Source organism: Penicillium robsamsonii, assembly GCF_028829455.1.
Source record: "Penicillium robsamsonii strain IBT 29466 chromosome Unknown utg000008l_segment0_segment0, whole genome shotgun sequence".
Classification (NCBI taxonomy): Eukaryota; Fungi; Ascomycota; class Eurotiomycetes; order Eurotiales; family Aspergillaceae; genus Penicillium; species Penicillium robsamsonii.
The window spans coordinates 909,640-932,983 of NW_026643226.1; the positions used below are offsets into that span (position 1 = coordinate 909,640).

General features: G+C 49.2%; 8 protein-coding genes across 8 annotated transcripts; 4 read left to right on the plus strand and 4 right to left on the minus strand.

Annotated features, from left to right (window-relative positions):
- Window positions 1–60: 60 nt before the first annotated feature.
- On the plus strand, window positions 61–1,644 carry N7447_011125 (class I SAM-dependent methyltransferase; the record flags this gene model as incomplete). The annotated part of the gene is made up of 11 exons (XM_057235387.1): window positions 61–87; window positions 142–200; window positions 250–306; window positions 359–388; window positions 440–481; window positions 528–603; window positions 660–700; window positions 752–777; window positions 830–1,016; window positions 1,090–1,518; window positions 1,569–1,644. The coding sequence occupies 11 exons, from the start codon at window positions 61–63 to the stop codon at window positions 1,642–1,644; spliced, it is 1,050 nt and encodes a 349-aa protein (XP_057080705.1).
- A 678-nt stretch (window positions 1,645–2,322) lies between these two features.
- On the minus strand, window positions 2,323–3,714 carry N7447_011126 (FAD-binding oxidoreductase; the record flags this gene model as incomplete). Its single annotated transcript, XM_057235388.1, has 1 exon — window positions 2,323–3,714. The coding sequence occupies one exon, from the start codon at window positions 3,712–3,714 to the stop codon at window positions 2,323–2,325; it is 1,392 nt and encodes a 463-aa protein (XP_057080706.1).
- A 1,670-nt stretch (window positions 3,715–5,384) lies between these two features.
- Window positions 5,385–7,328, plus strand: N7447_011127 (uncharacterized protein; the record flags this gene model as incomplete). The annotated part of the gene is made up of 3 exons (XM_057235389.1): window positions 5,385–5,502; window positions 5,601–6,855; window positions 6,923–7,328. The coding sequence occupies 3 exons, from the start codon at window positions 5,385–5,387 to the stop codon at window positions 7,326–7,328; spliced, it is 1,779 nt and encodes a 592-aa protein (XP_057080707.1).
- Window positions 7,329–7,699: 371 nt separating this feature from the next.
- N7447_011128 (opsin family protein) lies at window positions 7,700–8,808 on the minus strand (the record flags this gene model as incomplete). The annotated part of the gene is made up of 5 exons (XM_057235390.1): window positions 7,700–7,781; window positions 7,832–7,966; window positions 8,028–8,515; window positions 8,562–8,628; window positions 8,675–8,808. 5 exons carry the CDS (start codon window positions 8,806–8,808, stop codon window positions 7,700–7,702), a joined length of 906 nt encoding a protein of 301 aa, XP_057080708.1.
- Window positions 8,809–9,125: 317 nt separating this feature from the next.
- N7447_011129 (isoleucine--tRNA ligase ISM1) lies at window positions 9,126–12,113 on the minus strand (the record flags this gene model as incomplete). Its single annotated transcript, XM_057235391.1, has 1 exon — window positions 9,126–12,113. The coding sequence occupies one exon, from the start codon at window positions 12,111–12,113 to the stop codon at window positions 9,126–9,128; it is 2,988 nt and encodes a 995-aa protein (XP_057080709.1).
- Window positions 12,114–12,617: 504 nt separating this feature from the next.
- N7447_011130 (ABC transporter ATP-binding protein) lies at window positions 12,618–16,906 on the plus strand (the record flags this gene model as incomplete). The annotated part of the gene is made up of 9 exons (XM_057235392.1): window positions 12,618–12,695; window positions 12,743–12,930; window positions 12,984–13,640; window positions 13,696–14,873; window positions 14,927–15,102; window positions 15,157–15,686; window positions 15,762–15,877; window positions 15,936–16,123; window positions 16,232–16,906. 9 exons carry the CDS (start codon window positions 12,618–12,620, stop codon window positions 16,904–16,906), a joined length of 3,786 nt encoding a protein of 1,261 aa, XP_057080710.1.
- An 800-nt stretch (window positions 16,907–17,706) lies between these two features.
- On the minus strand, window positions 17,707–19,289 carry N7447_011131 (UPF0183 domain protein; the record flags this gene model as incomplete). Its single annotated transcript, XM_057235393.1, has 2 exons — window positions 17,707–19,190; window positions 19,226–19,289. 2 exons carry the CDS (start codon window positions 19,287–19,289, stop codon window positions 17,707–17,709), a joined length of 1,548 nt encoding a protein of 515 aa, XP_057080711.1.
- A 346-nt stretch (window positions 19,290–19,635) lies between these two features.
- On the plus strand, window positions 19,636–23,313 carry N7447_011132 (putative kinesin family protein (BimC); the record flags this gene model as incomplete). The annotated part of the gene is made up of 3 exons (XM_057235394.1): window positions 19,636–20,100; window positions 20,153–22,300; window positions 22,351–23,313. The coding sequence occupies 3 exons, from the start codon at window positions 19,636–19,638 to the stop codon at window positions 23,311–23,313; spliced, it is 3,576 nt and encodes a 1,191-aa protein (XP_057080712.1).
- Between the last annotated feature and the right edge of the window lie 31 nt (window positions 23,314–23,344).

Here is a 23,344-nt window from a genome sequence, read left to right on the forward strand (position 1 = left end):
TTGCAACTTTTCCCCACTTCGACAATTTTACCCTCCATCATTTGAAAAAGTGTCAAGACCATGGCTGAAAAAATGAAAATCGCGGTGGTAAGTGATGGGTTGATTAATCTGAGTCAGTTGGGGCATTCTCACCTCGTCTAGGATCCTGATTTCTACTCCATGATCAATGACTACGGCATGGACCCGCAGGGCCTTCACTCGTGAGTACTACTACGAATCATATTTATGGGAGAATTCTCACTTATATAGGGATACCACTTCTATCGCCTCATCAATCGCGAGGGGACGACTGGAAAACGGCCGAAGGTTAGTCCACTTCCAGTCTAAGATCGCTTCCTAAGACCAACTCGATATGTAGATACCAGGCTATCAAAGAAGATGACTACTGGTTAGTTGCGAAAAAAAATGAGCTTGTTTTGCATGAAGTAACCATATCTAGGGGTCCTTCTGACGAGCAACAATTCGAGGCGTTTGAGATCGGGTAAGCCACATCCCATCACTACCAGGTGGTATATTAACAGTCACAGCCATATGGTGTTTCTCGTGCTAGATAACGAGCAGTCCAATCCACTTTTCCGCGCCCCTATCGGCAATTCACCCAAGGTGAATTTACACCCAGGTGATCATCGCTTAAACGTTCCGCTAACCATGCAGTATAGAATATTTTAGACATCGGAACCGGCCAAGGGAGTTGGGCAATGTAAGTCAAGTCGAGCAATCCTTTCTAAGAAAAGCTCTAATAAATCATTAGTGATGTTGCCGATCGATATTCGCTAGGTACTGAATTTCTTGATTTTGACTTCTTCTATCCTTGTCTGAAACCAATTAGCTACCGTCCGCGGAGTGGATATCTTTCCTCCACCCGTATCATGGATGCCCCCGAACTGCATCTTCGAGGTGGATGATGTGCTTCGAGAGTGGACATGGAGAGAGCCGTTTGACTTTATTCATATGCGCCTAATGTATGGCGCATTCCCTCCCGAGGGATGGGAGAAGCTATACAAGCAGGCCTACGAGTGAGTTTTAATCCCGATGAATCGATTTTCTGAGACATTACGCCCTAATTGTTTCCTTTCTATTTTATATTAGTGCTCTAGAGCCTGGTGGTTGGATCGAACAAATGGAATTAGATGTGCGAGTCTACAGCGATGACGGTACCCTGAAGAAAGAACACCAGCTATATGGGTGGGGTGACCTGTTTATTAGATGCTCTGAGCGAGCGGGCCGATCCCTCAGAACCCATGAAACGATGCGCAGCGCGATCGAGAAAGCCGGATTCGTTGACGTGCATGAGGAAACGTACAAAATTCCCCTAGGACCTTGGGCTAGGGATCCCACACTGAAGGAGGCTGGGCACCTCCAGTTGGCCCATTGGAATGCCGCTCTAGAAGGTTGGGCGATGTGGCTTCTCACTCACTTTGGGGAGCCGGAGCCGTGGACAAAGGAGGAGGTGCAGGTATTTCTGGCTAAAGTGCGCACGGAGCTGAACAACCCGCATATTCACGCTTATGAACCTGCGTAAGTTTTCTTTTGAATCACAGACTTTCTTCCGTGCTAATATATCCTAGGAATCGTGTGTGGGCAAGAAAGCCTACCATGGAGGAATTGGAAGTGATAGATATTAAGGCCGAGACATCGCCTTGAAGTTAGTTTTGAATCATTTGGCGTTTACAGATTTCACCATTACACTCTCTTAATGAAATATGCCGTAGAACCCCTTTGCAAAAGATCGTAACTGAAGCCCAGGTTAGATTCAGATTTATGATACAGCATTGCATATTGCAGAAAAAATGGCGTAAATGACGTCAAACTGCATATCTGCTTTGAGGTGTCATTCTTGGCGAATTAGGGCTAAAGAATACAGTACAACACTATATCATGCTATCTCCATCTTTAGCTTAGAGCTTGATTCATTTAATACTATTAATTCTCTTCAAGAAGTTGACTTACAAACTCTTTCAATCCAATCTATTACAAGCAATGCAGAACATATGTCACTAAATTCAGAAGCTTGCTTACATCTTTGTGTCGTAATAAATTGTGGGTGCTTCAATCTTGCCGAGGTTATTCTGATTCGATGAAGGCGGAAATGGGATGGACGAAGTTTTAAATTTCAATTCAGATAAGCTTGATACTACGTAATTAATGATTGTAAAATGATACTTCATACAAATAAAAACAAAACAATCGATACAGAAGACAGCAGGGCTCTGCAAGTTTGTGCCTTATTGAGCAATCGTCCTCAGGCGGCTGACAATCGATCTGAGAGGCCCTACTTTCATACAAATCCTTACCCTTTCCTTGCCCGTTGACCTGCACGTTTCAGAGGAAATTGGTGAACATTGTCGTAAAGAAGTCGTTCAGGAACAGACCCTTTGGGTCGAGCTGCTCGCGTATCTGAAGAAAATGCCGGATGCTCTCGGGATCGTGGACGTGGGCAAAATTGCTGATTGCCCCGTCGCGCGTCTTGTTGATATGAGGAATACCGCCGTGTTGCACAGCAACCTCATTAAAGGCAAGGCGAAACTCCTTCCACTTGGGATCCTTCGGGTTAGGATACTCAGGATCAACCGCCATCATGTTGCCACTCCGGGATCGCGACAGCAGGGACGCCTGGTCCTCCTTTATGAAGTAGACAAGTGCGGGCAACGGTAAGATGAAGTTGTGCTGCTGCCGGAAACGGTCGCTCAGCTGCAGAAACGCACGAACCATGTCACACCATTTGTCTTCAGGAAATACCCAGTCATAGAATTCGAAGTTCGGTTCGTTTTCGGCGTACATAACGCCACGATCGCACGGATCGATGATATAGCGACTGTGGCGGATGATCTTGAGCGGCAAGTCGACCATCGCATTGCTGATCAATCCGGCCTTGGTAGCAGGGAGGTCTGGCGCCGTCACGGCTTTGACCAAAGGCAGAAATAGTCCCCCGAACAGACTAATATTCTTGCTTTCAATCGGGTCGAGCCAGGCCGTTGGGGAATCCGGCCTCGGTATCGCTGGATCCAAGAACTTGCGGCACTGCCAAAGAAGCTTACCCGTAGTCGGAAATAGCATCCCGAACACCTGGTCGTTGGCTCCTTTTAGCGCCTGCAGTTCCGCTGCAAAGTTCTCCATGAAGGTGTCAATCTGCGCAACCTGGAAACTGACTTGCAACGGCGCGGTCTTGAAGACACGCACAGTGACCTCGCAGACCACGCCGAGCATGCCAAAATGGGAGCGAATGGCAGGCAGGTATTCCGCATTCTGCGATCCCGAGATTTCCATGGTCTTTCCAGTTGGAGTAACCAGCTTAACGCCGAGAACAAACGATGAGAACTGCGCAGAGCGCCTCATTGAGGTGTCATTAGCGTGTGTGCCACTGATGGCACCGATCTGGAAATTACCCCATTCCAGGACGACAGGAGGCTGGAGGCCGAATTTTTTCAAGTGAGCACACAGCTGGCGCAGAGTGACACCCCCTTGCACAGTGACAGTCAGCTGCTCCTGATCCACGGAGAGGACGCAAGCCATGTTCTCCATCGAGATAACGATGTCGGTTCCCACCGTGCATTCGGTGGTCGAATGCATGGCACCGACAACGGTCACTCGTTGGTCCTGTTTATCAGCTTGTCTGACGATGGCTTCAACGTCCGAAACTTGTGTCGGCGTCTTAAAGTGCTCATCGGCTACTTCAAACTGAATCTCATCATTCCAGTTAGTAAGTGGGGGCATAGCTGCAACTGATTCAACCAAGATCCTTTTTTATATGAAGAGTAAGAGCGGATCTTTCTGGGATCCAAAATAGTGAGAATAGGATGGGAACTTAGGACCAAGGGAAAAATTAATACGAAAGTATGATACCTCAGAACAAAAAAAATAAGCCCTCTAGTGTTCGTCATCTTGCCAGCTGACACGCTATACACCAATGCAATAATAGTTTTCTGGGTTGCGCGTTTTCACTGACAAAAAAAGACATCTATAGGTCCTAGTGACGTACGAATTTGCCTCACGTCCCACAGCAATATAATTTGGCATGTCTCCGTGCCACATTATTCCTAGAAGATTGAATCTGGCCGCAATCTTCAATTCTCAAAACACTTTGATGTAAAGCCGACGACCAGCTACGAAGCGTCCTGATAGCAATATTGGATCGGTATTGTAACATAAACAAAAAGCCTCGGATCTTTGACTGTCAATAATATCTGCTTTCTGCCACTGAGGGTGAGCACGCCATATCTACGCGATATCAACGCCACCTCTGCGTTAAGTCAAAGTGGTAACAAAGCTTGAGTATTAGAAGTAACAATAGATTAGCCAAGTTAGTAGGATGAGCTCATTGTTAAACTGTGGGGAAGGCCTAGACCCACCTCCAATTTAGGACCTTGTTAGTTGCCAAGCCAAGGATGCTATAGGAGGGCTCCGCTTTCGCTGATTTACTTTTACACCCCTTCGCATATTACAGTGCCGCAGCTCATCGAGGAATGAATCCCACGTCATGACAGGGTAGGTCATCTGAGTAAATCACTATGAACATGTCAGTATGTTTTCACATCCTGCATATCCAGCCCATGCTAACAAGCTAGAGATTCAAAACCAAACTCAAAGAACGAGGAAGTCTTGTTGAAGATAACCAAGACTCACCATCGGACCAGGCGATGTGGTGGATCCTGCCATCCGAGAGCTTTATGAGGATATCATGATCAAGTCCCTCTAGCGATTTCCAACCATGTTTAAGATGCTCGGCAATGTGGTGGACAGTCTCGCATCTGGTTCTAATGACCTGTTCACCACGGCCAGTCTCACTCCGGCTGTTATGTTCTGGTAGACTTCTGATAATGCCGAAGGCAGTTTCTGCTTCAAGTGCCTTGGCCCCGATGGACAAGTCCGTCTGTGTTTGGTAAGGGACAGCAGTGTGGTCTAGCTCCTAAGCAGGTCGTTGCCATGCGAGTAGTTTCTACCGGAGCAGGAGGTTTTACTATGTATGTACCAGCCCAAACAAAACAGCCCCCGTGAGAATGGAGAGCAGTGGTTTATGCAATCTCCCCGAGCCCTAGGTACCTATCCAGGTTATGGCAATATGGTCTAGACATTGAGGCTATCTACTGACTTTAATGAAGCGGACTAGTATAGCTGAATAGCCAACTTAATAACATCGAGAAGGTGTCCTTCCTCCGAATATAATGGGGAGCGCGCAAGTCGAACGGGAGCCCTCGAGGTCGTTTGACAACATTTGCATAAATGGTACCTGCCAGATAGGTTTGTTTATGCGACAAGTCAGCGCTTGAGCGGTTTTTGTGTGAAGTACCTTTTCTGAATCATCCGACTTGCTTTTCTTCCCATCCTTTTTCATCTCATAATTTTCTCTTTTATTCATTATTTCATTATTATCATCCTTATTCATCATGAACAACTTGTACGAGCGTGATATACAGGAGCAATGGATTACCAGCCTAATGGGCGTGGAGTTCTGGGAAGATGCGACGAGATGTGCTGAACGAGCTGCTGATAGTGAGAGACAAGGTATGCTCTTCTTCACATTGGAACTTTGTGAATGTCTTAGACATATGTATACTATGTCTGTTGATATTTACTTTGTACTAATATTGGGCACCATTTAGCCCTAATCACGAGACCGACTGGTCAATTGCCTAAGGACCCTGTTCAGAGTGCAGTCACGAGCTCCCCCGAGAAGATTCCAACCAAGAATGAAACAGACCAGAGTCCAAAGAAGAGTCGTTTCCAGCTCTCTCAGCTTGTTTCTTTCAATAGTCTCCGACTCCGAAGTATCGCTCATCCCTCCCCGGCAGGAACTGATACCACAACATCGCCTACGAAGAGTCAGAAGAGTTCAAACAAAGGTAGCTTGCATCTTCCAAAACTGCCTTCCTTTAAGAACCTCAGTCTCAAGCGCCGAGGGTCCATGCTCGCGTCGACTTCAGGAATTATTCAAGTTGAGAAGACTGCTCGTCCATCTATCCTGTCTCCTTCTACTTTCCTCCCTCCTGAGCCTCCTGAATCTCCTATTCCTCCCATCCCCAAAGCTCCCCGTCCTGCCTTTCGTTCCATCTACAGAGGGCCTTCTGCTACCAACCTGGATATTGCACCCCCGAACCCCCCTGAGGGCTTTCAACCTTTTGCCACAGTCGCTCCTGGTTATCTTAGCAATGCTAGCTTTCAAAAGTGGCTCGATCGAGAGAGTGATACTCAGCCCGAAACGGAGACTCCTCCTCGCCCAACCTATAGTTCTCGTATCAGCTTGATGGCCTACCTCAATAAGGGCGGCTCTTGGAATAACATCCCTCGCACCAAGTCGGCCCTAGAACTTAACATGTTTTTCGACGCTCTCAAGGTCGGCCCCGAGAACTTTGTCGACCCCGAGAACTTTGTTGATATGGAGGATGTTGTTGATCTCGACGATGAACATACTACTGATAAAGGTACCATGGTCGACAAGGCCACCATGACCGACTTCGACATCGAAGGCTTTGATACCGACCCCACATCTTCCACCAACAACACCACCATGGTTGACAAGGCCATGGATGCCTTCTATGAGACTGCCACAGATGACCAGGCAACCGACCACTCTGCCGAGAAGCCAGAGGATGGGATCGTCATCACAATCCTCTCGCTGGAGCAGATACGACCTTTGGGCGAGTTCCGCAACCTGCGTGTACTGAAGCTAACTGGTATGATGAAGTCATACCAGCCCATCATCTGGCAGACTGTGTGGGTGAACCCTCAACTGACTACCCTAGAGTTGGAGATGGCAGTTGGCTTGGAGATTAACAAGCCACTTGGCCCAAGTGGATGGAAGGTCATCAAGAATGGATGGGTGATGAATGTCAAGTCCTATTCCCCGCCCGTGTACTAGTAAGTTGTACCAACCCAGAGCTATATGATACCAAAGTGAGATATGACTAACCTGACTGATTTGTAGTGGCTACAGCGGCAACGGAGAGATCTGGGACCGAATCGGGTACGGCGAGTACCTTGACAAGTTCTGCATTGAGAGGTCAAAGGTGCTTGCCCTGAGCTCTGGTTTCCCCGTCCCCCCTTACCTCCCGGTCAAGCATCTCACCTTGACTGGCTTCGCTGTGGATGGAGACCCCTTCGGAATGTGGTTCCAGAACCTCGAAGAGGTTCACTTCAAGAAGGACTGCATCGACTGCGGTTTCTGGCTGTCTCGCGCCCAGCGAGACGTTCGAGTTCGTCACTCGAACGAGTACGGAGTGGCCCGAGGTGCGGACGGGCCCTCCAAGGCTGGCTCTGTCGTGGAGCTCAGTGAGGAGACGCTGGCCGAGCTTACTGCTGCCGTGAGAGGCCTGGGGGTCTCGGGGATGTGAACGGACTGTGTCCGTCGACGGCGGCACGCTCACTGGAGCCTTCCCCAGGGGGCTCTGGTGAGCGTGTCGCCAGAGAGATATCATATTCGGTCGTGTACGAGTAAAAAAAAAAAAAAAAAAAAAAAAAAATTGTTCAAGTCATTCTGGGTTCCTACACGTAGAGTACTGGGTAGATAGAATATATGTAGAGTAGAATAGTGGACCAAGTATCAATATCATCGTGCTCATACCTTACCGCAGACCAAACCTCGAATGAAACTAAGAGAAAGGTGAAAGTGACCCGCAAGTCGCAGAAATCTGAAAGTCAACTAACAAAAACAGGTTTCGTATGACATGGATTCCAATCTGGATGTAAGTGAAACGCCATCCCCTTACGCACCCTCTTCATCAGCGATACGGATAGCTCCCTCATTGCTGACACCATGTGACCAGAATCCTTCCATATAAAGGGCACTACAGCAGTTAGCACGGCGTTCAATACAGATGTTCAAGTTGAAACTTACATTCCAGGCGCGCTGTCATGAGCCAACAGTAGCCAGTATCCAAGGACGCCTTGCGTGAAGATATCCTGTATAGCGAAGAGGACGGTCTCCGCATCAACGCTCAACTTAAGCGCAAGAGCACCAGCCGCGAGAGAACTATGCATCATTAGCATTCGTTCTGAACCGACTCAAAGCATCCTCCGGACATATAACTCACATAGGGAACAGCGCTAGCATGGCAATCGCAGACCCAGAAACAGACCCGAAGAACCGTCTCGTCTGGTCGTCCTTGCCCTTGGCCGCTCGCTGCGCGTGGAAGCCTACATGGTGGATCACCACCAGGTAGGAAATGCATGAGAGGGTCAGCCAGACCCAGCGCTCGCCGCCGTGGCCTGCGAATATGCCGAATAGGGCCGTTGCCAGCATGATCAGGTGGGCGACAATGCCGATAAGTAGGTTTGCTCCTGGTAGGCCGGAGAGAAGAGCGAAGTTGATAAACAGGAGGGGTGTCGTTAGTGCCCAGTTTACATAGCGCAGCCACAGGACCTGGCGGATGTAGTCTGTGTGTGTGTCTGGGACATGCTTGTGGGGTTCGTTGACTGTGGCATGTTTGGTTGTTATGCCTTGGCCTGTGGAAAGGGCAAGGTAGATTATGAAGGAGATGGTGGTTATTAGGGAGGTTAGAATGTGGAAGATTCGTTTAGGCTGGATATATGTTAGATACGTATAGATCATAGAGAGATAAACTCACCAGAGGAGCACGAGCAGCCAAAGTATAGAACACGAGCGAGGAGATGCCCATCAACACAGTGACAACCCTATAAATGTTAGAATTATGCATTTTAATATATAAAATTCACATACCATAGAGTCCGCTTGCCCACATCATGAAGTTCCTGGTAGACCTCAGACCCCGGAATTACAGTGGGAATAGGCGCCACCGATGAGGTAGTGGGGGGCGCCGTTGGAGTAGAAAACTGATCAAATTGAGGAATCATGTTGAATTTGAAGAATATGAGTAGAAGATGAAGTGAGGCGGGGAAAAGGGAACTATAAGGGCGTTGCATTAAAGCAGGATTTGGGGATGATTGGAACAACCGTCATTGACAGAAATACTGTCGTCATAGTCTATAACATTGCATGAACCTCACATTCAAGTTAGATTTAATAGATTTAATATAGATTTAGTTATTTTCTTTTGGATTTAATTAATGCTCTACATTGGTTGCACAGCAGGTGGTGAATTGGTTATGTCCAATCACCTAGAGATGTTCGATATAATACAAAAAAAAAGTATACAGACTTGTACAATGATCTAGGCGTTTGCCTGTATCACTGTCTCACACCGGTCGCAGATCGCATTTTCAATCGCCACCGGCTCCGGAATGGCATACCGCCAGCACCGTGGGCACTTGGAAGCCTGTGGCGCGTACACATACACTTTACCTGGCTGGCCACCAAGCTCGAATGTCTCTTCGTATTGCCATTCAGCGTTGCTGATGTCGGTCGGGAGAGCTTCACCGTGGGACAGGGTGATAGAAGACACAACGAAGAGATCAGGGAGCTCTGACAGATACTGCTGGAATAAACCAGAGTTGCTGGGGAGTACAATGTGGACAAAGGATTGCAGGGAGGAGCCAAGCTGTTTTTTACTACGGGCCTGCTCCTGCAAGTTCTTGATGGCAGAGTGGACCACCGTCAGCTCCTGGTAGCTGGTGTCCAAGGCTAAATCCTGCCACTCCGGAGCCGGGGCGGAAACAATACGCTGCAGGGGGTGCTCGGATTGAGCGCGGATAGACTCGGGAGTATGTTCCCAAGTTTCTTCCACAAGCACTGGTGTGATAGGAGCCAACGCCTCTTGAAGATAGTTGTAGATGTAGAATAAGGTCGTTTGCGCGGCTCGGCGACTTGTGCTGTCCTCACCAAGGGTGTACAGTCGGTCCTTGATCGCCTCCATGTAGAAAGCAGAAAACTCGAGGTTGGCCCACCGGTTCATCGTGCTCACAGCCTTGTAGAACTCGAAGTTATCACATGCCTTCTGAGACGTGAGTACCATGTCTGAGAGGTGCTTGAGTGCAATGCGATCGACTAGCTGCAGCTGCCCGTATGAGACAAAATTCTCTGGACAGAAATCGGCAAGGGCACCTAGCAGTAACTTGAAGGTGACACGAAACTTGTGGAGACTGGTGTTGACGGTCTGGAGTACCTGTTTTCCTATCACCACGTCGCGCGTGTAGTCACTGCTCGCCGCCCACATGCGAAGTGCATCAGGGCCAAGAGCGTCGTACACGGGTTCCGCGTTTTCGGGTTGCTTCTTTCCTTTGCCTTTGCGGGGTTTGAGAGGAGGCAGCAGAGTCCCATCCATGATAGTCTGCGGGTGGATCACGTTGCCAATGGATTTGCTCATTTTCCGCCCATGTTCATCCAGGGTGAAACCGTGGGTGATGAGGTTCTTGAATGGCGCACGAGGCGTGGTGGATTGACTCGAGCCGAGTTGATGTGAGATATACGTGAGAAGCCCGGACTGGAACCAGCCACGATGCTGATCGGTACCTTCAAGATACACATCGGCTGGATGACTTCGTCCTTCGATAGGAACATCGATCTCTGCCCAGCTGGTACCACTGTCAAACCAAACGTCCATAGTGTCTGTTCCACGTCGATACCCCGCTCCAGCCTCGTCCCGCAAGGACGGAGGAATCCATGCAGCATCATCCGCGCCGTCGGTCCACCAAGCATCGATTCCCCGCTCTTCAATTGTGGCCATGATATGTGAAACACTATCTTTAGTCAAGACGGCCTCTCCAGTGGTCCGGTGATAGATTGCAGGAATCGGAACACCCCACGCGCGCTGGCGCGAGATACACCATTCACTCCGGTTTTTCACAAAGTTCTCAAGTCGCTGCTTTCCAGTCTCGGGAACGAAACGAACGTCTTCCAACGCGCGAAGAGCACTGCTGCGGATATCGGCAACATCGGCAAACCACTGTTCGGTTGCCCGAACAATGATCGGAAGCTTTGAGCGCCAGTCGTAAGGGTACTTGTGCTCGTACTTATGCTGGGCAAGCAATTGATCACACGATTCGACCCATTCCAATACTGCGGTGTTACCTTCTCCCAAGACAGGCTTTCCGGATAAACGTGTAGGATCGAGGGGCATGGCTTTATCTGTGAATTTGCCCTCATCGTTGACGGGAGCGAACACAGGAATGCCACGCGCAAGACATGCTTCGTAGTCGTCCATTCCGTGACCAGGCGCACAGTGAACCATGCCAGATCCAGAATCAGCAGTGACAAAGTCCGCAGCAAATATGGGCTGTGGTGGAGCTTCGGGTCCTTTGAATAGAGGTCGATACGTAGTTTGCTCGGCCAGCTCGGACCCCAAAATAGACGGCACAATGATCGAGAGTTCTTCTTTTAGCATATCCTGGAGGTACTCGAACCGCGATTGAGCGATAAGAAGATGACCATGTTTTTCCGACAAGACAATAGTGTATTCCAAAGACTCGCTGACTGCAATGGCAGCATTGGCAGGCAGCGTCCAGGGGGTAGTGGTCCAAATCACAGCACTTACATCCTTTCCGCGGAGAAGAGGATTTCGGGAGAGGTGCGTGGGGATATCGACAAGAGGAAATTTGACCAGGGCGGCAGTCGAGATATGATCATCCTTGTATTCCAGTTCTGCTTCCGCAAGAGCGGTACCCGTTGAAGGTGACCAGTAAACTGGTTTGAACTTTCGATAGATGAGGCCCCGATCCACCATTTCCCGGAAGATACCCAATTGCCGCATCTCAAATTGTTTGTCCATGGTCTTCCAATGGTTCTCCCAGTCAGCCATGACCGCGAAGCCTCGGAACCCTTTCATCTGCTCCTTCACGGTTTGTCTTGCCAATTTCCGCGCAGCCATACGGATCACCGCCGCGCTGACCGGTCCACTTGCAATGTCCTCGTCGCGCAGGCCTTGGAGCGCCTTGAGCTCGATCGGCAGTCCATGGCAGTCCCAGCCTGGCACGTACCGCACTCTCTTCCCGCGACCCAATTGTACGCGACAGATGATATCCTTCAAGATCTTGTTGAGCGCATGTCCGACATGAAGATCGCCGTTCGCATATGGTGGGCCATCGTGCAGGACGAATGGTTGCTCGGCGGGCCTTTCGCGGCGTTGCCAGGCATAGAGATCATCGGTGCATCGTTTTAGGTATTTTGTCCGATCGACAGGCGATACGCGTGGAGGGAATGAAGATTTAGGAAGTTTCAAGGTCGAGGTCCATGAGCGAGGGATTGACCGCGCCAGTTCCGGCATTGTCCAGCATATCCTAGAAAATAAGTCGAAGGGAAGTCCGGGAAGAGCAGAGTCTTGGCGTTGTCCAAAACATGTTCCAAAAAGGGTTTAGACTCCGCCCGGACTTGATATGATACTATGCCTACATGCAGGTATGTAAGTAATGATGCTAATGACTCATCGCTGTTATTAATTTATGGGACTAGTTTGTGTTAGTGCCCTTATTTTCTATAGAAAAAAAAAGATTAGATGCAAAAATTTCTTCAGCATTGTGCTATATAGTATCGGCGCCCGCGGAGCCCAGGATGGTGTCGGGGCCCGCGGACCCCGGGATAATTTTATAGCCTCCTGGCTGAGACCTGCCGAGGAGGATCATAGGAAGCTTAAAGAGCAAGAGATCTCGATTAGTAGCTCATAATTATCCTTGTTCTCTTCCCAACACAGTGTATCAATCGAAGAACCCCAAATCAAACCAAAGCCGACAGACTCTATGCCCGCCTAAGCAGTGTCGGACAAACATCTATAATGGAGAAAGAATCCGAGAAAGAGGAAACTCACGACCAGGAGGATGAGGAACAAATAGATGCATTTGGTGGTTATCTGGTAGGAACTACCCTCCTATCGCAGACTGATAGTCTAACACTAGGCAGAGGATCTTTCAATATGGCTCGTCCAAGGACTATACCATGCAAGCTATTGCCACTGCCTGTGCACTGGGGTCCGGTGTGGGCATGGCTCTTGTCAATCTTGTGTTTGGCCAGTTCATCACACTCATCAATGGCTACTCTCTCGGTGATAAGGATGCTTCGAAGTTCCGAAGCGAAGCCGGACGACTCAGGTATGTGCAAGGAGCTCAATCCAGATGGACAGAAAGAACTGATATAAAGATAGTCTCTACTTCTTCGTCATTGGCCTTTGCCGATTTTTCCTCACTTATGGATACAGCACACTATATACATTTGCCGCATATCGGATCATACGAAATATTCGCCGCCGGTACCTGAAAGCAGGACTGAGCCAGGAAATTGCCTTCTTTGATGCCGGGACAAGTGGATCAATTGCGATGCAAGCTACCTCAAACGGACGACTTATTCAGGGTGGAATATCAGAAAAGCTGGGACTTGTTGTCCAGGGCCTCTCCGCTTTTATCTCGGCCTTCGTTCTGGCATTCGTCACACAATGGAAGCTGGCTCTCATTTGCTGTTGTATTGCCCCAGCAATGCTTCTAGCCATGGGAATCAGCTCCACCATTGAAGCTTCGATTGAGACAAAAGTCCTCAAAGTTCAGGCCCAGGCTGGAGCTTTCGCAGAGAGCATCTTGTCCAGCTCTCGAACAGTACAGGCTTTCGGACTTCGAAGCCAACTGTTACATGAGTTTGACAAGTTCTTGCAGGCTTCGAGAAAGCTTGGAAATAAGAAATCTCCTCTTTTTGGCTGCCTATTTGCCACAGAGTACACCATAATATTTGCAGGGTTTGGCTTGTGTTTTTGGCAGGGTATAAAAATGATATCCACCGGAGAGGTCAAGGAACCTGGAGAAGTTTTCATGTTTGTTCAGTCTTTACCCTTTCACAACTAGCAATGCTAATAATGATAATCACAGTGTGCTCATGTCCGTGGTTGTGGCTGCTACAAGCTTGACCACTATAATGCCTTATATAATTGATTTTGTTCGTGCTGCCTCTGCCGCATCAGAGCTATTCCAGCTCATGGACCGGAAGTCGAGAATCGATCCATTCAACGAGTCAGGGGAAAAGCCGACAGACGTGATGGGTCATCTCGATTTCGGTAACGTCTCGTTCGCTTACCCTACGCGCCCCGACGTCAAGGTGTTGAATGATTTCTCACTACACATCCCTGCGGGGAAGACAACTGCGCTCGTCGGAGCAAGCGGGTCTGGCAAGAGCACCATCATTGGGATGATTGAAAGATGGTATAACCCTATGTCAGGAACAATCAAGCTTGATGGTCAGCCCGTCGAGCTGTTCAACCTCAAATGGCTACGTCAGCAGGTGAGGCTTGTTCAACAGGAGCCTGTTTTGTTTGCCGGCTCAGTCGCTGAAAACATTGCCAATGGCCTTGTGGGTACGCCTTGGGAGGGTGAACCCCCGATTGAGAAGCTTTCCCGGATACAGGACGCTGCTAAGATTGCTTTTGCCCATGATTTTATCACTGAACTTCCTAATGGGTATGATACCGTCATTGGGGAGAGAGGTGGTCTGTTATCTGGTGGTCAAAAGCAACGCGTTGCAATTGCTCGCAGCATTGTTTCCCAGCCACGAATTCTTCTTCTGGATGAGGCAACAAGTGCACTTGATCCTCATGCCGAGGAAGTTGTTCAACAGGCACTAGACAATGCTTCGAAGGGACGCACAACAATCACCATTGCACACAAACTAGCCACTATAAGAAATGCTGATAATATTGTCGTCATGGAAAATGGCCGTATTCTCGAGCAAGGTACGCATAACGACCTTTTGGAATCGAATGGCGCCTACGCACGACTGGTGCAAGCTCAGGATTTGTCTGTGGGCACGCAGGATCCTGAAGATATCCCAAGTAGCTCGGATGAAACGAACAAAGAAGATCATGTTGCATTGACTAGTGAATTGACCCGGTACTCAACTATGACGAGATCAGCTTTGGAGAAGCAGTTGAGTCGGGATGATTTTGACAATTGGGAAAGATTGGGGCTTCTCCACACAGTCTGGCGATTGGTAAAATCGACCCCAGAGCTCAATTGGACTTTCGCGGTTCTAATTCTAGCTTGTTTGGCAGGAGGTGAGGCATTTTGAACTCCAATTTCCCGCAGCCTGAAACTGACCAAATTGTAGCTGCTTCATTTCCTGGTCAAGCGATTTTGATGTCTAAGTTCATCGGCGTATTTCAATTCACAGGTGCAGCTATGCGGACAAAAGGGAATTTTTTCGCTCTCATGTTTTTAGTTCTCGGGCTTGGATCTTTCGTCGTCTACTTTGTTATAGGGTGGACATCAAACATTGTGGCACAGGTAAGTCTGGTTCGGTGAAATATGAGTATATATTGGCTTGACTAACCGATTAAGGCAATGAGCCACAAATACCGAAAGCAGGTCGTCAACGACATGATGAAGCAAGACCTGCAATTCTTTGATCGCACGGAGAACACCACAGGGGGACTGACCAGTCGTGCCGACTCTTATCCACAGGCTGTGTTTGAGCTCATGGGCTTCAATATTGCTCTGATACTGGTTGCAACGACTGGTGTGCTGTCATGCTCCATCCTATCAATTGTATATGCATGGAAGCTTGGCCTTGTCATTGTCTTAGCAGGACTTCCACCCATGCTCCTTTCCGGTTACGCCCGCATCAGAATGGAAGCTGCAATGGATCACAAGATTTCAAAGTTGTTTTCCAAGAGTGCATCCATTGCCTCAGAGGCCGTGAATGCAATCCGTACGGTGTCTTCTTTGGTGATCGAAACGTCTGTTTTGGAGCGATACACCCAGGAGCTTGACCGGGCGATTGCGACGTCCACGAAGCCAGTGCTTTTCATCATGCTTCCTTTTGCATTCACTCAGACTGTTGAATACTCGTTCCTGGCACTTGGTTTCTGGTATGTTTGTCATGCTTGTTCTCGTTCTTTGTTTTATTATGGCTTGATGCTAACCGTTGGATCATCTCGACATAGGTATGGATGTCGGCTTGTCTCATTCGGAAATTTGAGCGAGGTCAACTTTTATATCAGTTTTCTAAGTGTGTTCTTTTCTGGCCAGCAAGCGTCAATTCTTTTTGGATTTTCAAGCAGTAAGATGCATCCCAAGCCTGTGTGGTAGGTATAAGCAGATTGCTAACAGCTATCCAGGCATGACAAAGGCAACCAATGCGGCCAATTACATATTTTGGCTTGAAGAGCTTCAGCCGACCATCCGAGAGACCGAAGAAAACCACGACATTGGCCCTGGTGACTTCAAGTCGCTGCACTTGGAAAACTTGCAATTCTCTTACCCGTTGAGACCCCACGCTCGCGTACTACGTGGCCTTGACCTTCATGTATGCCAGCCCAACCCGTGCTTTCTAGCTATCTTTATTTGTGTTCTTTGGTCTACCAAGTCGCTTGGCATGACCCATGTCATTACTCGTTGCTAATACTTTGTACAGATAAAAAAAGGTCAGTTTGTCGCATTCGTCGGCGCATCTGGCTGTGGAAAAAGTACGATGATTAGTATGCTCGAACGATTTTATGATCCAGTAGCCGGCCACATCAAAGTCGACGCCCTTACTTTGGACCGCATGAATCCGTGGCTGTACCGAGGCCAAGTGGCACTTGTTCAGCAAGAGCCCACTCTCTATCCCGGAACCATTCGCGAAAACGTCTCCATGGGGACACCGACGGGTTGCGCATCAACGGTTCCTGACAGTGATATTGAGGCTGCCTGCCGGGCCGCTAACGCGTGGGAATTTATATCTTCTCTGCCTGAAGGCCTTATGACTCTCTGTGGAACCAACGGGACACAGCTTTCTGGTGGGCAACGTCAACGCATTGCCATTGCCAGAGCGTTGCTCCGCAATCCACGTTTACTCCTCTTAGATGAAGCAACAAGCGCATTGGACACTCAGTCAGAGAGAATTGTCCAAGATGCGCTGAATGAGGCGGCTTCCCAGGGGGATAGAATCACGATTGCAGTTGCCCATCGCTTGTCGACTATTCGCCACGCGGATATGATTTGCGTGTTTGATGGGGGCAAGATCGCCGAGTCTGGAACCCATGAGGAATTACTGCGCAAAGGTCGACTTTATCCGAAGATGTGCGAGGCTCAGAACCTAGGCACTTGATCGGGTGAAGCGTCATATCCTCTGTGCCTTCAGGGTTGCAAATCGTCATATATGGTGTATACATCAGAGGAAACAAAGAAATAATCAAACATCTAGATAGTGGACCAATGCTGATAGATCACCATGTAATTAAAGCGAAGTGAATGCACATTAAAAGCCATGTCTCAATCTCCGATATCTTCATAGCTCTTAGTCTTAACACCTTGTCTGCCTTAATCATGGGAGTCATTTCCGTTTTCCACATCATACCAATCTAGCTTTCCAACACTAGTATACGCCCCATACAAATAGGCTATCTTCGAGCTCGGCTGATCTGACCATTTCGATATACTCTCCTCGTTCGCACCACAATTCTCGTAGTTCCTCATTAACTGGCTGCCCATATTATCGTATTTCCGAGGTAGGTCGAATGAGACGGGCATAGCTGTAAGGAATTTGGGGAAGATTAGCTCCCAGGGAAACCCTACATACGCCCTCCTAGTCGATGATTCCCGTCACATCGAAGCTATTCTCATCCACCATAATATTGCTATGAAGAAAGTCATCATGGGCTGGAGGGAATGGCCCTTCGTTGAACAAGGACAGCCGACTAGCTATCGCTTTGATCTGCGATGGGAACTTTAGTACGGGATACGGTAAAGGCTAAATACAACAGAAGCCACTACGAGGCAACGGCCAATCATCCACCCGTTACAATTTAAGATTGAACGATGTACAGTTTCGCATTTAAGTATACCTAGGATTATCATAATTCATAATGCATTGAAGTATGGTTTAAAGGCGCTTTCAATGGTCTGAAATCAGTAGACTGTCAAACAACTCACGGCGCCATTCTTGAGAACTTCAAATAAAAGCCCTGGAAACCCAAAAAGCTCGGTGTTGCCTAATCCCCCATCCTGGTCATCGGCACCACTCCGAGGACCTTTCGCCGTGCTCTCCTCCCAGCCACCGAGGAACTCAACACTGCTCTCGGGACTATCTCCCCAGCCACGGTTCAGCACCATTGGCCGTCGCAGAGCACGCTCCTCGGCGGGGCTGGCATAAGATCCTTTCCAAGTAGCACGCAGCCGCTCTGAGACTTCATCATAGGGCGATTCCGAAGTCAGACAGTCGCCAGATTCATCCAAATGAATCAACCAGCGACTTCGGCGGTGGCGATTGAATGGATAAGAACCTGGGACGTTCCCATGAAGAATAATCTTTGTCACGGTCAGCTGGGAAGATACTGGCTGAGGCGATGGATCTGGAACGCCGGAAGCAGGGAAAGCAGGTCCAGCTGTTGTTGGATACGAAATGAAGGCATCGAATCCATGGTGGAAGTAATTCAAAAAGCACTCTGCGGGCAGTGAGGTGGGGTCTCCAATATTGAAGGTAGTCATCTCTTCGTCAGAATCATCAGTTACGCTGTTAGTGGATGAGTGGTCGGCGTCCGGAATCTCGATTCCCCTGCCTGGGGATGGACTCAGGTGCAGGTCCCCGCCCCCGGTTGCACGATGAATCGAGATTCGGCGGTCGTTCTTACGATAGATTGCGTCGGGTGGACCGAAATCCGCAACCAAGTCCTGGGGAGTGGTCTCTCCTAGTGTTATGTACAAGGGAGAACTCGTCCTGCGAGCCACTTCAAGTTTCCCAGCACCGAGGACATGCCACTCCTCAATTTCATCCGCGAGGGATTCTCGGGATTTGCCAATCAAAGCCGACGAGCGTGGGTACTGTGCCTGTTGCGTGAACAACTTGGCTCGGACCTCGGGCCATGATGACCCTTGGAAGATTGACATGGATGTGGCCGGAAGGGCAGCCGAGGAAGATAACAACGCTACAAAATCACACTGGTCGGACCAGGCTGAGTGCTGAAGGGGAAATGAGAATGCAACCCCGGGATACGAGAGCACATAGGTACCATATGGCGACTGCGGATCTGCCGGTGGTACGTATTCTCCTGGGTATGAGGGACCAAACAAGCGATTGTAGACGTGCCGGAAGCTGGGGCCGTGCGAAGACAAGGGTTGTTCTGCTGACTTCCCACCTTTGAGCACCTCTTGATTTTTGTATACCAGGTTCACTCGAGAGAAATCGAGGACTTCAATCAAACGGAGCCTCTGGTCAGGACCGTCAAATCGAAGGCGCAGGCCATTTGAAGGCAACTGCAGTACCACTGGTTTGCGAAGTGGATCTGCGGGGGAATAGGCTAAGTCGATGGCGGGATAGGTTTGGGGATAGGACTTCACACGGGTGAGGACATTATGGAGCGAAGCTCCCAGAGCTTCCAAAGTATTAGCGAGCGCTGGAAAGGCCGTGAGGCTAGACAAAGAGACATACTGATAAACCCGAGTCCTTTCCCGGGGAATATTTGTGCCTGCGTTGAGAAAGTAGAAGTAGTCATAGTGGTCTATCTGGTTTCATGACCCGACTATGGACGAAAGTCCATGCGATAGTCGAGCTGTATTAGTTTAAAAAGGGGAGGCTCCGAAGGATGTAAGGGATGTCCACATGGTATGAGGGGGTGGATAGCGATAAGACGGGCGATGACGATAGCGCAGCCGACCGAGTCATGTGAGAGGGGGAAATGACCGTGTTATGTAAGCATTTGTTTATGTTTTCCCGTTTGAGACAAAGCTCCATATTCACAACGCTAGACTCCGACATAGCCTGAAAAGATCAAATCAACTCTCAAAGCCGAATATTGCTACAGAGCAATACCATTACACTCCGAGTGTCGCATTGTCAACATGGTTGGCCCACCAAGGCCCCCGTCCACCCTCCCCACCACGAGGAGGTCGGGTTTGCGCCAACCGGTTCGACGAGCGGGTTCGGCAGTCCCCGAACGCCATGCACCGCCTGCGGTGTCTACACCGTCAGTGAGGTCCTCTGCGATGAGTGCAGCTCGTGTAGCGAGGAGTCCTGAAAAATCGAGCGTCGCGAGTAAGAGGAAGGAGAAAGACTTTGAACGGGAGATCAACGAGGACACAAGCATCCATGTGGTAGTCCGCTGTCGCGGCCGCAGTGATCGCGAGATCAAAGAGAACAACGGCGTAGTATTGTCAACACCAGAAGGTGTGAAGGGAAAGACCCTCGATCTCTCGATGGGACCGAACGCGGTTTCGAATAAGACATATGCATTCGACAAGGTCTTCTCCCCGGCAGCCGATCAAACAACTGTCTATGAGGATGTGGTTGTACCGGTCCTGGACGAGGTTAGTATATTCACCACGCATGAATTCACATGGCCGCCCTAATTCCTTAAAGATGTTGGCAGGTTATAATTGCACAATCTTCGCATACGGACAGACTGGAACGGGAAAAACATACACCATGTCAGGAGACATGACCGACACATTAGGCATCCTGTCCGACGATGCAGGAATCATTCCACGTACCCTTTACGCCCTGTTTCACAAGCTGGAGGACACAGAAAGCACAGTGAAATGCTCCTTCATCGAACTTTATAACGAGGAACTCCGTGATCTTTTGTCATACGACGATAGCACCAAGCTCAAGATTTTCGAAAATGAGAAGAAGGGAGGACACAGCACAATGGTTCAGGGTATGGAGGAGACCTATATCGACTCTGCGTCCACCGGAATCAAGTTACTTCAATCGGGCAGCCACAAACGCCAAGTGGCAGCGACAAAATGCAATGACCTAAGTTCCCGAAGCCATACAGTTTTTACCATCACCGTTCTCACAAAACGCACGACCGAATCTGGCGAGGACTATGTTAGCTCGGGCAAGTTGAACCTGGTTGATCTCGCGGGTAGCGAAAACATTGGACGCAGCGGCGCAGAAAATAAACGGGCAACGGAGGCAGGTCTCATCAACAAGAGTCTACTTACGCTTGGGAGAGTGATCAACGCTCTTGTGGATAAGAGCTCGCACATTCCTTACCGCGAGTCAAAACTCACGAGACTATTACAAGATTCACTTGGAGGACGAACAAAAACATGTATCATCGCCACTGTTTCGCCTGCCCGCAACAACCTAGAGGAGACCATCTCGACCCTTGATTATGCCTTCCGAGCCAAGAACATTCGCAACAAACCCCAGATCAATTCCATCATCTCCAAAACCAAGCTTCTGCGAGATATCGGGATGGAAATCGAAAAACTCAAGAGCGAGCTCATTGCCACCCGGCATCGCAATGGTGTCTATATGACGCCTGATGCGTATGAAGAAATGACGATGGAAAGTGAATCGCGGCGAATCGTCAACGAAGAACAGCGTGCCAAGATCGAGTCGATGGAGGCAAGTCTTCGACACAAGGTCCAAGAGCTACTTTCTATCACGGGCAACTTCAACTCATTAAAGCATGACAATGAGGAGACTCAATCCAAACTCAAAGAAACGCGCGATGTCCTCAACGAAACAGAAAGGTTTTGGAAGGATACCCAGGAGAAGTTGGACGAGGAGAAGATTGTGCGGAAAGCCCATGAGAATACGGAAAAACAACTTCGTCACATTGGTGCCGGTCTAGTTACCACTTTAAATGGTACCATTCAAGACGTGAACGGGCTCCACGCGAAATTGGATCGCAAAGATAACTTGGAGACTGATAACCGGAAAACCTGGCAGGCATCGACCGGTGAGGTATCGCATGTCACACAACGGGTCGATGCTCGCATGCAGATCTTCCAGACGCAGCATGCGAAGCTGCTAGAGGACATGTCTGACAAAATCCACCTATTTGTAGACCATGAACTAGACACTGTGCAGTCTACCCGCTCCCAGCTCAAGGATCTTGATGTCTCCTTTGACAAGGTCGAGGCAGAGGCAAAGAACAACACCTCCACTGCGCACAATGAGATGAACGAAGTTCTCGAGGAGATCAAGGTTCTTCGAGAAGAGGTTAAATACAAAGTTGGCGAGGGCCTCAACGGCTTGTCAGCTGCTGCTGCGCGGATCTCCGAAGAGGTTATTGGGGAATTCTCAGAGTTCCACTCCCAACTTCACTCGTCATACAGCACACTCGGCAAAGACTTCAAGACCATGTTCGAGGACATGGCAAAGCACCTCGATGAACAGAAATCCGAAGTCCATAAACTACGTCTCGAGCTGCAGACAGCTAATCGCCAGACGGTGGAGGCCAACAGAAAGGCTTCATCCAATCTAGCACAGGTTCTGGAAGAGGAACATGCTAGTGCACAAGCCGACCGTGAAACCCTTATGTCCCACATCCGAGGACTCCTTGAGGACTCAAATCATAAACAAAACAACCGCCTCAAGGGCAAAGTTGATGCCCTTCGCACCGACCTGTCGGCATCGGGCGACTCTCTTGAGCAAGCCACTGCACAGCACGACAGACACATTGATGAATGGATTTTCAAGGAGGAACAGTTTGCCAAGGATATTACTGCATCCAAGGATGAAATCAAGACCAGGATGCAGAAGGATTGGGAGGTAAGACTAACTAAAATCTTTCGGCTGTGAAATTAAACTAACGACAGTAGACTTTTGACCAGCGCAATGCCTCGATTCATCGGGCAACGGAGTCTGTGCACCAAGAGACTGTGCGGATTGTTGATGCCCAAATGAGCGACATGGGAACACAAATGGAGGCTTTGGATGACTTCGTTGCCAAAGCACGGTCCCAGAATGGCCGCTTCCATGAATCACACCTAGGCAGCTTAAATGCCATGGCTAAGAATATCAGACAGTCCCGCTCCAACGTCTATGGTCAACTCGATGGGTTCACTGGACGTGTCGAGCAATTCCAAACCAATGTCGATATGCATACGGAGAACCTGGAACAAACTACTACATCTCTACACACTGAAGTCCGCCAACCACTTTTAGAGATGCGATCCAACATTCAGAGCCACCCCCTGAAAGAGTATATCCCAACAGGTATAACCCCTCAGAAACGACGATACGAATACCCTTCGGAAATGCCCCAAACGGAAGCTCACGACGGTCTCCGCACTCGACACCGAACATCCAAGCAGTTTACTGCTCTGCCATTCAGCGAGGAGGAACAGCTGGACTCCCCTGCTCCCACTTCGCCCCAAGTGGCAGCTTCAACGCCTAAGAAATTCGTGTATAATGATACCCCGGAAGAGGTAGGCCACTCTCTTCCATCGTCCGCAGCCCCACCTTCCAACACTGGCCTTAGAGAAGTCGACCTAAACGTCGCCAGACCGGTCGTGTCTGATGGCGACGATGCATTACCTCCCAGCAAGCCAGAAACCCCCGCATTGGCCACATCTATGGACCTGGACGAGACGCCAGAAAAGGAAGAGCCAGAACAACCTTCCCGCAAACGGCGCCGCTCGAACTCAAACAACAATCCAGAAACCAAACTCCCAAAAACCATGCTCTCAAAACGGATGGCTGGCATGAAGGAGGGTCGCGAAAATATGCTCCCCTCGGCCACCACCAGTGGTCGAAGATTCAGAAACCGCACCTCTGATTAAGTGGTTTCCGTGTTGTTCTCTGCTCTTTTTT